The 14038-nt window shown below is 37.4% G+C and overlaps 1 protein-coding gene across 3 annotated transcripts in view; it reads right to left on the bottom strand.

Annotated features, from left to right (window-relative positions):
• The window catches only part of mospd2 (motile sperm domain containing 2), a 127009-nt gene that overhangs the window by 13265 nt on the left and 99706 nt on the right, over positions 1–14038 (bottom strand). For 2 of the 3 annotated variants that reach the window (XM_072260694.1, XM_072260695.1), the window contains exon 13: positions 6161–6293. In XM_072260694.1, coding sequence (XP_072116795.1) covers positions 6161–6293 — 133 coding nt within the window. Of the gene's footprint in view, positions 1–6160; positions 6294–14038 lie in introns of those variants that run through there. The other variant, XR_011886350.1, reaches the window with a different exon arrangement.

The raw sequence follows: 14038 nt of genomic DNA, 5'->3' as shown, positions 1-14038 counted from the left end.
TAGAATATCAGATGACCTGCAAGGGCAGCAACAGGTGAAGGAAGGATAAAGTACATGTGTTATAGCATGGTCAGCACAAACCAGAAATCTAACAGTATTATCAAAACAATCTGCTCTGGATAGCTGTGCATAATACATTGTTTAAATTCAAACACTGCTTATCTTCATCCCTCAAAAGCTTCTGATAACAATTAAATAATTGCTTGGTTTTGAAGACATTCTTCAAGCAACTTAAAGCATAAGTACATTTGATTTTCTGTACATATATCATGGCTGTGATATTTCTATCCCCTGATCTTAACACAGACCTTTCAAAGCTTCTTTTTAATCAAAAAGATAAAAATATATACCTAACGAACACTCTTTACATAAAATATCGATCCAATAAAAGTTACACCATTGTTCAGAACTTACTTCTGTTGCTCAGTTCTACAAATATTATTACAAGACCATAAGATAGGAGCAGAATTAAGCCATTGAGTCTGCTCCACCATTCGATCATGGCTGATTTATTTTCCTTCTCAACCCAATTCTCCTCTTAAACTTTGATGCCCTTACTAGTCAAGAAACTATCAACCTCTACTTTAAATATACTCAGTGACTAGGCCTCCACAGCTGTCTGTGGCAATGAATTCCACAGATTCAGCACCCTCTGGTCAAAGAAATTCCTACTCATCTCTGTTCAAAAGGTACATCCTTCTACTTTGAGACCATGCCCTTGGGTCCTAGATTCTCCATCTATACTTTTCAATGAGACACCCCCTTATTAATTAAAATGTCAACAACTGCAGATTCAGAGCCCAATACTCCTCATACATTAACCCTTTCATTCCCAGGATCAGTCTCATAAACCTACTTGGGACCCTCTTTCACGTCAGCATGTTTTCTTAGATAAGGGGCACAAAACCGCTCACAATACTCAAATACAATATGACTAATGCCTTATAAAGTCTCAGCATTACAACCTTGCTTTTATAGTCGTCCTCTTGAAAAGAATGTTAACGTGTACCTTGGGATTCAACCTGAAGTGATGTTTTAGGATATCTTGCACTAGGGCTTCCAAGTCCCTTTGCATCCCTGATTTCTGAATTTGTTCATTGTTCAAATTATATTCATATCATAGGAACAAGAGTACTGTATGAACAAGTTTCACAAAACTGCAATAAGTTCCACATAACAAAACAACATTCTATGCTTCGTCGAAAGTAAATGCATAATTACTTCTACACTTCAAATGTAGTTGGAACAGCAGAAAACATCAGTGCATTGAGTCACAGTGTATTTCTGGACATAATAAAAATAGGTTAGTGTACAAAAAATTAAAGAGCTAGTGGACTTGAGTGTGTTGCTGCAAAGAGTTCAATGGTATTGAATCAACAGCACATGGCACACGTTGCCTCAACCAAAATGGAGGATTATTTACGAGTTACAGTACCTTTTCCCTGCATTAAAGTGGAAGCTAGAGTACTGAATTCAGTGTCAAATTAGATATGAATCTGATGAGAAGACGGAATGAATGAACAGATTAAGTGGAAATGTACAGGTCATATTTTAATTAACACACACAAAATGCAGGAGGAACTTAGCAGGTTGTGCAGCATCTATGGAAAGGAATAAAGAGACTACGTTTCAGGCCGAGACCCTTCATCAGGACAGTGTTCCTCCAACATTTAGCACGTGTAAATCGATTTCCAGCATCTGCAGAATCTCTTGCATTCAGGTCATATTTTAAAGTCACAAACAAAATAAGAAATTATCAGCTACTCAAGCTACCATTGTTTTGTTACAGGGTTAGTGTGTTTGATCGTTGGTAATTAACAACTTTCACATTAAAAACTGTTCACTAAAATGGGGAATGTTTAGTCATCATCTTAGTAAAACAGAAACTTAGGACTGTTCAAAACATTTCTATGAGGTGGTAAATAGTAAGATGACAATTCTGCAGCATAATGGAGGTGTAGTCCAATTTGAACTGTAATTTTCAGGGCTTCATGATTAAACACACGATGCATGACTAGGATTTTGAGTCCATTACTTGATAAATTTAACGGCAACTTTTTGAAGGCATTGTTGTGGAATAGGCAAATGTCTTAAAAATATGAAAGGATTTGCCTCAGCTCAGTCTTCAAAAGTGCCAAAAATTTGATGAACTCAAAATTTCCCTTTTATGTTGTGCTTTTCTATGAACATCTCTATATGAATGGGCACTAGTAAATCTTCTATTAAAATAATATGAGTAAATTGTGATACAATTATTTAAATCATGAATAATCTAAACGGTTTCAATCCTACAGATTCAGACACTTCAATTACAGTACCATCCCAACAGTCCTGAAATTCATCACTATAATTTAGTTTTATTTAAATTTATACTTTATAGTTTTTCATTCAAGCATATTCCTTACTTAATATGCCATTCGCTTCAACACAAATCTCCAGTATGTATTCTCTCTTGATAACTTAATATGATCTTTTGTTCTAAAAGGTGGATTTAATCAAAAATCTGAATGTGACATGAATAACAAATCATTCTAGTGCCTAAAATTAGAGTTACCAAATAATTTAAATTAAGAGCAGGATGAACTTACTTGAGTAATAAACACTAAGGGACCTCATAGCCTCATAAATAGTCCAAAGGCATTCAGTTCATGACAGCATAGCAACTACAGTTAATGCCCAATTAACTTTTAAAAGGAATTTAAAGTTGTTTAATTAATGGAATTCTAAATATTTTGTTACCTCAGATCAATAATCCATTTCTGGCTTTACCACAATGTGAATATATTGTCCTTTCAAACCTGTTGACCTTATTTATTTAGAAATGCAGCATGGAACAGGGAATTCCAGCCCAACAAGCTACACTGTCCAGCAACCTACCTATTTAATCCTAGCCTAATCACAGGACAATTTACAACGACCAACTAACCTGTACGACTTTGGAATGTGGGAGGAAACTTGAGCACCTGAAAGAAACACATGGGCTCACAGGAGGGACATACAAACTTCTTACACACGAAGTCTGAGTTGAACTCTGCCGCTCCAAACCCTATTAGCCAGTTTTCTCTGCAACTGGATAAGCACCGAGACCATCTGGCATTGTTTTGTTCAAAGTAAATTTATTGCCAAAGTACACATACAGTGTGTTCCTATATACTACCATAAGATTCATCTTCCTGCAGACATTTACAGGGAAAAAAGAATTTCGATAGAATACATAAACTGACAAACAACCAATGTGCAAAAGACAAGATGTGCAAAAAAAAAAACTGAGACCATGAGTCGTAAAGAATCCTTGAAAGTGAGTCTCTAGATCACAGGATCAGTTCAGAGTAGTGAGTCTGATGGTTGTGTGGGAATAAGTGTTCCTAAACCTGATGGTGAAGGACACAAAGTTTTAATACCTCCTGCCTGATGGTGGTAGTGAGAAGAGAGCATGGCCTAGATGGTGGTTTTCCTTGATGATGGTTGCTTCTTTCTTGTGGCAGCACCTATGTATATAGTGCTCAGTAGTGGGCACATTTATGTATAAAGCTTAGATCAGTAGTGATTATTTGCAATTTGAGACGTCTGATTTGGACATGGTTTTACAAAGAACCTTGATTGTAATCAGTGAGATGTTAAAATTCCAAGTGCAAAAAATCTTCCTAATAAATTACCTTTGTGATGACACTTGTGTGCTGGTCCCAGAGCAGATCCTCTGATATCTTAATGTCAAGGAATTTGGATATTCCACTATATTAGAAGCAATGGTACAATTTGTTTTGAGAATGCAGAATGCATCAGCTTGGCAATATACTACACCTATGCTGAGATATAGCAGGCAGGGAACATCGCTATATCACCAGACAGCAAAATAAAGTGTTCTTCAAGCTTCTGGGCTCTGTTGCAGAACCAAGGGTTTTTTCTAAATATATAAAAAAAAAGCTGAGAACCAGTGGCAGCCATGACTCAATTCTGTTTGGATATGCTCCACTCAAGATCAAATATCATTTTCTATTTAATGCAGGATCAACCAAACTGCTTGGACAGGGAAAGAGAAAAAGATGACCTTTCTCTATTTCCATTGTCAAATATTTCTAAAGACCAAACACAAAAAATATAGTTTATGTATATTCGACTGGAGTGGCTCGCATTTGTACACTCCTGCATTCTCAATTTAGTCACTCAAGAAAGTTGAGTTGCAAGTCCCTCTTACTGAAATAGATTACTCACATTCAGAATGCATTACACCTTACAATCAATTACATTTCTGTTACCCACCAAAGCTGGGCAATTGCAAAACTTGCAACAAAAACACACATTGGATCAGACAATGAGGAACCTCAGTTTCATGGTAGGAATGGGCATGACTAAGTTTATGTACTATTCATAATATAGAAATAGTTCTGAAATGAAGAGCATCCAGAAAATCGCCAACCTTCCTGTGCATCCTCAAATGTAATTAAACGATCTGCTGGAAATCCACTGCTCATATGAAATAAAAGGTATATTTTAAAAATCATTGCCACTTTTGATTAAATATTAGACTAACTGTTCTATTTCTAATGAAATAATCAATCTCTGAATGACTTGGCAACCAAAGTAGGAAAAAAGCCTGCAGTCAGCTTGCTTACTCAAGTGGATGGTCACGAATGAGCATGACTACACATGGGTAGCTGGATCATACTTCACTGCCCCTCATCTCCATTTATTCGATTTGATGAAATTTTTAAGTGGGTAAAGTAAACCTCTGAACATCACATTATCAATGCGGTCACACAAAATCATGCTATCAGACAATTTGCTTAGAGGAATTTTTACGCTTGGATTTTAAAGGACTCACTTCTTTGTAATATCATATAAAAATAAAACATCTCAGATTTCAAATAATCAGTACTGATCTAAACTTTATACAGCAAAGCACAATTCTTTTCTAAAACTTCAATCAACAAATCCAAGAAACATCCAGAGCATGCTACATGACAGTGCAAGGAATTGGATTTTTACCCCATCATTAACCTGCAAATTGTTGGAAGAATAACATGATGATCAGCTCAGGAGATGGATGACTAACATCGGCCAATGAGATTTACAAATAGGAAAGCACACTGAACAATTTGAGAACTAATAACTGAAAATTATTATGAAACAACTCAGGTCAATGTTACATGCTAGGACAAAAAAAAACTACTTCATTAACATTTAGAACACGAAGGAGCCAAACAGTATCAGTGCAATTCAAGCATCTTAGAGATAAACTGTTAACTCATAATCTAAAATATCAGAACCATGCACCGTTTGGCTAAAGGTTAAGTGTATTTCCTTTTGGCATTATCAACATTCAATATTCAGTTCATTTCATAACATACATTTGTTATTTGCTACAAATTTGCCATTTAGAATACCATTTCAGGATAAACACAAGAGATTCTGCAGATGCTTGAAATCCAGACAAAAAGGTGGTAGGTCATAGACGAAGCCAAGTTAAGAGGGAAGGTGTGTGGGTGGGGGAGGGAAAATGAAGTCAGAAGCTGGGAGGTGATAGGTGGAAAAGGAAAATAGCTGAAGAAATCTGATAGGCGAGCAGAGTGGACAATGAGAGAAGTGAAAGGGGAGGGGCACCAGAGGGAGGTGATAGGCAGGTGAGGAGAAGAGAAGGGATAAGAGTGGTCTAGAATTCAGAATGGGGGGGTGGGGGGGGGGGAAGAAGAGAGGGAAGGAGAAGTTATCCGACATTAGAGAAATTGCTGTTCGTGCCGTCAAGTTGGAAACTATTCAGACAGAATATGAGGTGCTGTCCTCCAACCTGAGTGTGGCCTCATTGTGGCAGTAGCGGAGGCCATGGACAAACGTGTTGGAATAGGAAAGGGAAGTGGAATTAAAATGGTGAAGCCACTGTAAAATTCCACCTGTCGTGGCAGACAGAGCAAAGGTGTTTGATGAAACAGATCCCCTGTGTCTATGTTGGATCTTATTGACATAGAGGAGGCCACACTGGGAGTACCAGATGCAGTAGATGACCCTGATAGGCTTGCAGGTAAAAAGTGTTGCCTCAGCTGGAAAGGTTGTTTAGGGATAATTTTCTTGCAAACAACAAAAAAAAATCAATCCACCAATTTCAATTTAGTCAAAGTTATGGATGCGTTAAAACTACATTCAGGCAAAAAAAAAACTTCACCACCTGTGTTCCATCATTTGGTCTCTAGCTACTTCTTTCCAGAACTGGTTCATATCAGGAGGGGCTGCAGCTCCTGTTGTTTGGTTCATCTCAGCTGCCATCACTAAAAATCTGTCCTGTGGGGATGCCTCAAAACCTAGGAAAACAAAAAGCAATTTTAAGGTTTTATAGCTTAAAACTATAGAAGTACACTACATCATTGCCCAATATTATAAAATATCACATAATAGACAGATGGGACTGCAGCTATGCAAGTTAGTTACACTTACAGCATTTTAAATTTTGATTCAGTATTCTAATACCATTATAACAATGGATTAAACATTAAAAACTGTATTCGAAACAGTAAACCAAGTTTTGTGCTGTAATTTAGCTCAATGTAATTTAGCTCTTGGATTAGAGACAGTGGACAATATCTACATGGACTTTAGCACTTTAGAGTGTATAATGAGCTGCCGGAAGTGGTGGATGCATGTTTGATTGTAACATCTTAAGAGAAACTTGGGTAAGTACATGGATGGGAAGGGTCAGGAGAGCTATGGTTCAAGGTGGTGGCGGGGGGGGTGTCGTCGATAGGACAAAGCAGAATAACAATTTGACATGGGCCAGATGGGCTGAACTGCCTGTTTCTGTGCTGTAGTAGTCTACAAAAGTAGCCCTAAAATATCTATTGCAGTCTGCTCCTTCTTCCGAAAACAATTCCATGAGGGAGGACTAGAACTGGTATTATACTTTATACTTTATTGTCGCCAAACAATTGGTCAATTGGTATTAGAACGTACAATCATCACAGCAATATTTGATTCTGCACTTCACACTCCCTGGATTACAAATATTAAAGATATTAAAAATAGTTAAAATTAGTAAATATTAAAAATTTAAATTATAAATCATAAATAGAAAATAGAAAAATGGGAAGTAAGGTAGTACAAAAAAACACCGAGAGGCAGGTCTGGATATTTGGAGGGTACGGCCCAGATCTGGGTCAGGGTCCATTAAGCAGTCTTATCACAGTTGGAAAGAAGCTGTTTCCAAATCTGGCCATACAAGTCTTCAAGCTCCTGAACCTTCTCCCGGAGGGAAGAGGGAGGAAAAGTCTGTTGGCTGGGTGTGTCATGTCCTTGATTATCCTGGCAGCCCTGCTCCGACAGCGCTATTATTTGGTAATATTGTTTAGTGTATAAAAAATTGCAATTAGTCATAATCATGGTCAAAAGCCATTTGCCCATAGGCTGATATCCATTGCCTTGGATACTTGAAAACATAATGAATTTTTCACATTTAAAAATAATGTAATAAAACTCATATGCTTGAAATATTGCTTCATACATTAAAAAATGTTAACTGCTAAAATGCCTGGTTTGCTATGCAAAAGTTCTTTAGTGTGATTGGCTTTTCGGCCAACTTGATGACAATACTACTGCTAAATACCATGGAAGAACATTGAAATACTAATGATAATCGATGGTGAAACAAGGAAGTCCAAGGCACAAAATCTTCGTGGACAGCATTTCAAGGTTAGCAACAAGTCAAGTAGCTGGATACAGAACAGGGCAGGATCGTGCTAGCCTGCTCCCCTATCCTTCACAATCACTCTTCACATACACTTGCCTAGTTTGGTGGATCTATGTTGCTAGCCTAAAACACATCACAGACAATATTACCTTCCAAGATAAAAGGGCTTCTGGAGGTGGACTGAATAAGCTACACCCGAAAACTTGCCTCAAAGCTGTAACAGCCAGGAAAGTTCTACTCATCACGTTCTGAACTGTAAGTTTTCAAAATGGATTTGTCATCAAGTTAAAATTGAACATTTAGAAATCTATTAAAATATCAGAAATCATTAAAAACATCAAACTCAAAATACATAAATTTATTTTTAGTCTCACAACTTCAATCACAAATCAGTAGAAGCTCATATTCAAATTTATTTATCCATATAGCTGAGAAGTCATCAATGTCTTCAGTTAGAACATGAAATGATGTGACGTCATCAGAAAATGGATTTCCAAGTATAAGTGTTTAGTTTGTATCCAATAGTATGACATGGGTGGCCACTTTTTTCTGGCTTGTCCTCAAACAGTTGGAACTTGTTTGGGTTTCCTTGCAAGCTTCTAATTTGGCTCTATCTTCCTTGCAGTAATTCCCAGTCTGCCTTTGCTGATGATTGCAGTCAACTAAGAAGGGTGCCGTCAACAGATAGGGTTATCATTAGTTTATAGACAGAATATAGACAGCTGCAAGGCTGCGGGACCGGACGGCATCCCAGGGCGGGTACTCTGGATGTGCATGGCACAACTGGCAAGTATGCTTATAGACATTTTTAATCTCTCCCTCTCCCAGTGTAGAGTGTCCGCCTGCTTCAAAACATCCACCATTGTTCCTGTACCCAGAAAGACCAAGGTAACATATCTGAACGACTGGTGTCCTGTCGCATGCTACCACCCACACTGGACCCCTATAATTCGACTAACGACACAACCGATCAACAGATGACGCAATAGCCACAGCTCTACAGACTGTCCTTACACACCTGGAGAAGAGGGATTGTCGTTCTTGGACTATAGTTCAGCATTCAACACAATTCCCTCCAGGCTTGAAAAGCAGCTCAGAGACTTCGGCCTACACCCTGCCTGTGCAGCTGGATCCAGGACTTCCTGTCAGATCGCCAGGTGATAAGAATGGACTCTCATCTCTGCCCCTCATCACAGGGCTGCGTTCTGAGCCCTCCTGCTTTACTCTCTGTAAGCCCACGATTGTCGCCACACATAGCTCTAATCTGCTAATTAAATTTGCTGATGACACTACATTGATTGGCCTCATCTCAAATAATAACGAGGCAGCCTACAGAGATCACCACCCTGACACAGTGGTGTCAAGAGAACAACCTCTCCCTCAAAGTTGCAAAAAACAAAGGAGCTGGTTTTGGACTACAGGAGGAATGGAGACAGGCTAAACCTTATTGACATCAGTTGATCTGGGGTTGAGAGGGTGAACAGCTTTAAGTTCCTCAATATACACATCACCAAGGAGCTCATTTGGTCTGTACACACAGGCTGTGTGGTGAAAAGAAGTACAACAGCGCTTCATTCACCTTAGACAGTTGAAGAACTTTGGCATAAGTCCCCAAATCTAAAGGACTTTCTACAGGGGCACAATTGAGAGTATCCTGACTGACTGTATCACTGTCTGGTATGGGAACTGTACTTCCCTCAATTGCAAGAATCTGCAGAGTGTGGTGTGGATTGCCCAGTGCATCTGTGGATGTGAACTTCCTGCTATTCAGGACGTTTACAGCAACAGGTGTGTAAAAAGGGCCCAAAGGATCATTGGGGACCCAAGTCAATCCAACCACAAACTGTTTCAACTGCTACCATCTGGGGAACAGTACCACAGCATTAAAGCCAGGAACAACAGGCTGTGGGACAGCTTCTTCCACCAGGCCATCAGACTGATTAATTCACGCTGACAATTGTATTTCTAAGCTATCTTGACTGTTCTGCTGTATATACTACTTATTACAAATTACTACAAATTGCACAAACAGAGACATAACGTAAAGATTATTACTCCTCATGTATGTGAAGGATGTAAAAAATAAAGTCAATTTAATCCAGCCCACGAACGTGCCTTACAGCCCACAATTTTGTCCTGAACTAATTAAATTAGTGATCAAATGCCCAACTGAATTAATCCCTTCTGCCTACACAATTTCCATATTTTCCACTCCTGCACATTCATGAGCCCATCTAAGAGGCTCTTGAACTTCTCTATTGTATTTGCCTCCACCGCCAATCCAGGCAGCACACTCAAGGCAACACCACAATGTAAAAAAAAACTTGCCCCACACATCTCCTTTGAACCCACCCCTTTCCACCTTAAACACATCCCCCCCTAGATATTAAACATCGGAAACCTGGGAACAAAGATATTGGCAGTTTACTTGAGAAGACAGGTATATAGGGTTGAGTGGGGTCTGGGCTAAATGGCCTAATTCTGCTCCTATGTCTTATGGTCTAATTCTATCTATGCCTCTCATAATCTTACAAATGTCTATCTGATCTCTCCCTAGCCTCCCATACTCGAGAGAAAACAAACCAAGTTTGTCAAACTTGTTTATCAATGTACATCCTTGTAAATATCTACAGTCTCCAAAGCCTTGAGATTTTCCTAAAATGAGGCAACCATAATTGAATGCAATATCGCAGATGTAGATGATTTGCAATTATAGAAGCTAATACACATGTATTCAATGTTCCCTCTAATTTTTTTATTATTATACATCTGTGCGCACCAACCATTGCTCTGAGCAGGAAATTTTTACATGGCCTAAAAACTGCATTAAAATTTTAATGTTTTTTTGTAATATGCATACAATGAATATTTAGAAAGAAAACTGAAAAATCACACACTTTTTGATTTTATTATTTGAAGGGTATAATACCGTACAAGGAAATTCTTTCACGTTTCATAAAAGTTTTCTCATCTGTCTTTATTACAAATCCATTTCCTATAAACACTGTCCAGATTAATATTGCATCCAGTTGAAAGATGCGTCTTAATCTGCATTAGATCATCCAAATGTTCTGCTTCTAATCTGTTTATAGATTTACTTTTGATTGAATTCATACGACTGCATCCACATTCACAGTCAACACTAAAAGCTTGAAATATTCCAACAATGTCAACAAGAATTGACAGCTCTTCAAAATCTTCATTTCTAAGCATGTGGTTCAACATAGCAGTGAATGTATTGACTTTCTCAGAAACAACAAATTTGAAATCACGATGTTGTAGTGATTATTTTGAGGCAATGCCTTGGGAGTTCTTAATAAAGTATTTTTTGTCAGTTATGCAACATTCTCTTTTCCAAATTCAGAACTGGTTGTTTTTGAAATAGCAACAGGGTCAAAAACTTGCCATTCTCTTAGTCATTGTCAGGAAATCTATTATCCAAGTGATTCAACACATGTTGAAAGAATCAAAGAATAGGTACTGTAACGATGTAAGAACTTATAGATTCAAGCGGATCCTTCACTTTACCACTCCAATAAACAGTATCGCCAAGATGCTGCGACTGTAACTTTTGCATACTGCAGCACTACAATTGTATTCAAACAGCTTTTCTGAGAGATGCCAGATCTTCTAAAACATTAGTAAGGACAGCTCAATGCTACTCCATATTGTGAATTGGTTAAAATCTTCAGGCAGTAGTTGCTAATTAGATTGTTACATTTGTTACCTTGCTGTTTGCATTACTGGATCAAAGCTTTGCAATTCCTCATTAAAGCAGCAACGGCAAAATGCCTTGGCAGCCATCTTATTTCATCTAGTGGTCTAAATGAAACAACATCACATACTATGATATCAGCTAGTTCTTTTAGCTTTCCTTTTTTAACTAATAACCTACTGAGTACTGTATACCCTACTCGTCACAGTGTTTCAATATTCTACATAACTGATACTTTTCTCGCCAAGCATCATCTAATCCCAGGTCTTCTCTGGGTGCAGTGTGGAAAAATTGCTGCCCCACCATTCTTTCCAAACATAAAATTTGCCTCGTCTGACATAAACAACACCATCTTTTGAATAGATTGCTGATGATATAAATATTTTTATTGCTTCAACAATAGTGATACTCTCAAATGTAGCTAGTTTCAAAATACCCACACAGTCTTATAGGAAGTTTCATTTTCTGGTAGAAACTTAAACACAAAATTAACATTTTCTGTACAGAAATGTCTGTACTTTCGTCAGCAAATCGTGTATGGAAAGCAGATTTCTACAGTTCTTCCATTATCTGTTTCTGAAGCACAAAGCTGATGTACTCAACAAATTCAAATGCATAGTCCTTGCTGGGCCAACTCTCTGGTATATTTACATATTTGGTCACATGTGAATTAATTTCTTTCACTGAATGCATAGAAGCATTAATATTAATTGCTAAGAAACTTATCAATTACCACTTTGAACATATCAAGAGCTAGACTTGTTTTGTGCATCTTGTTTCACTCTTACTTCATGCTCTTTTGTGCAAAATTTACATTTGTTCTGGTTGTGTAATTTGGTTACTGCATCTATGAATTCTCCGATTAAGATGTCATGTTAGGTAATCTAACTTCCATTTTTCCCATCACTGAACTCTCCTCCAACTTCCACTTCTGCACAAGTCGTACAACAGCATTGTCAGTATATTGATTTGTAAAAATATCAATTTTTTTTGATGCGAAGATGGTAGTTCAATTTCCATGAGTTGCAAATTTTGAACAAACTTTGATCTTCAGAGCATTTAACTCTTCTGATTCTCTTTTCAACATTAATATGCTAAAAATAATTTTGAGAATACTAAAAATAATAAATTGAAAAATGCAAGTCAAAAAATATATAATTTTAATAAATAACCAGTCATGCAAACAATTTTATAACAAAACTTTTACCTTGCTCAAACAATTCTTAATAGATCATGATTTCTTTGAAAGATTACTCACAAAAAATCAAAATAGAGAATTTTTCACATCAAACTCACAACTGAAACACAAGTAAACAATGTCAGGCATTCAAAACAACTGACAAGCAGATTGGCAAAAGTAAAATATTTTGACTTGATGGTGTCAGATTCAACAGGCCAGCTGTTTATAATAATGAACTACTTTAAATCTTTTTATTGAATAAGTATACAAAAGGGTAAGCCATATATATAATAATGAACTACTGACTTCCATTCTGTGTTTATTGTTACAATTTGTAACAATGCTGTAACTTGAAACACTGACAATGTAAATACATCGATGCTCTAAAATGTATTGAAGTAGTTATGGTACTTTAATAATTTAGAAACTATGGATTATATTCATTAACATAATTAATTACATGTTTAATTATATTAACATAGATTTCACATTTATATATGCAAAATTTCAAATTAATATTAACATAATATAGAAGAAAATCCCAGCTGCACGTCAACAAAGGCTATGCATGTTTCAGCATTTCAGTTATTGTACGGCTGCACATCCGCACAGCTTAAAGGGAATAGTGCTGCATCCCCTTTAAATTTGGATTAAATATTCTAATAATGGGATAACACTTAAATCATAGAACCATAGAAACTACAGCACAGAAACAGGCCCCTTGGCCCTCCTTGGCTGTGCCAAACCATTTTCTGCCTAGTCCCACTGACCTGCACATGGACCATATCCCTGCATACACCTCCCATCCATGTATCTGTCCAATTTATTCTTAAATGTTAAAAAAGAACCCGCATTTACCACCTCGTCTGGCAGCTCATTCCATACTCCCACCACTCTCTGTGTGAAGCCCCCTCAATGTTCCCTTTAAACTTTTCCCCCCTCACCCTTAACCCATGTCCTCTGGTTTTTTCCTCCCCTTGCCTCAGTGGAAAAAGCCTGCTTGTATTCACTCTAGCTATACCCATCATAATTTTATATACCTCTATCAAATCTCCCCTCATTCTTCTACGCTCCAGGGAATAAAGTCCTAACCTATTCAACCTTTCTCTGTAACTGAGTTTCTCAAGTCCCGGCAACATCCTTGTAAACCTTCTCTGCACTCTTTCAACCTTATTTATATCCTTCCTGTAATTTTTTCCTGTAATTTGGTGACCAAAATTGAACACAATACTCCAGATTCGGCCTCACCAATGCCTTATACAACTTCATCATAACATTCCAGCTCTTATACTCAATACTTTGATTAATAAAGGCCAATGTACCAAAAGCTCTCTTTATGACCCTATCTACCTGTGACGACACTTTTAGCGAATTTTGTATCTGTATTCCCAGATCCCTCTGTTCCACTGCACTCCTCAGTGCCTTACCATTAACCCTGTATGTTCTACCTTGGTTTGTCCTTCCAACGTGC

The sequence above is a fragment of the Mobula birostris genome, chromosome 6 (genome assembly GCF_030028105.1).
Source record: "Mobula birostris isolate sMobBir1 chromosome 6, sMobBir1.hap1, whole genome shotgun sequence".
Taxonomy (NCBI): domain Eukaryota; kingdom Metazoa; phylum Chordata; class Chondrichthyes; order Myliobatiformes; family Myliobatidae; genus Mobula; species Mobula birostris.
This window is presented reverse-complemented; position numbering and strand designations above follow the sequence as displayed.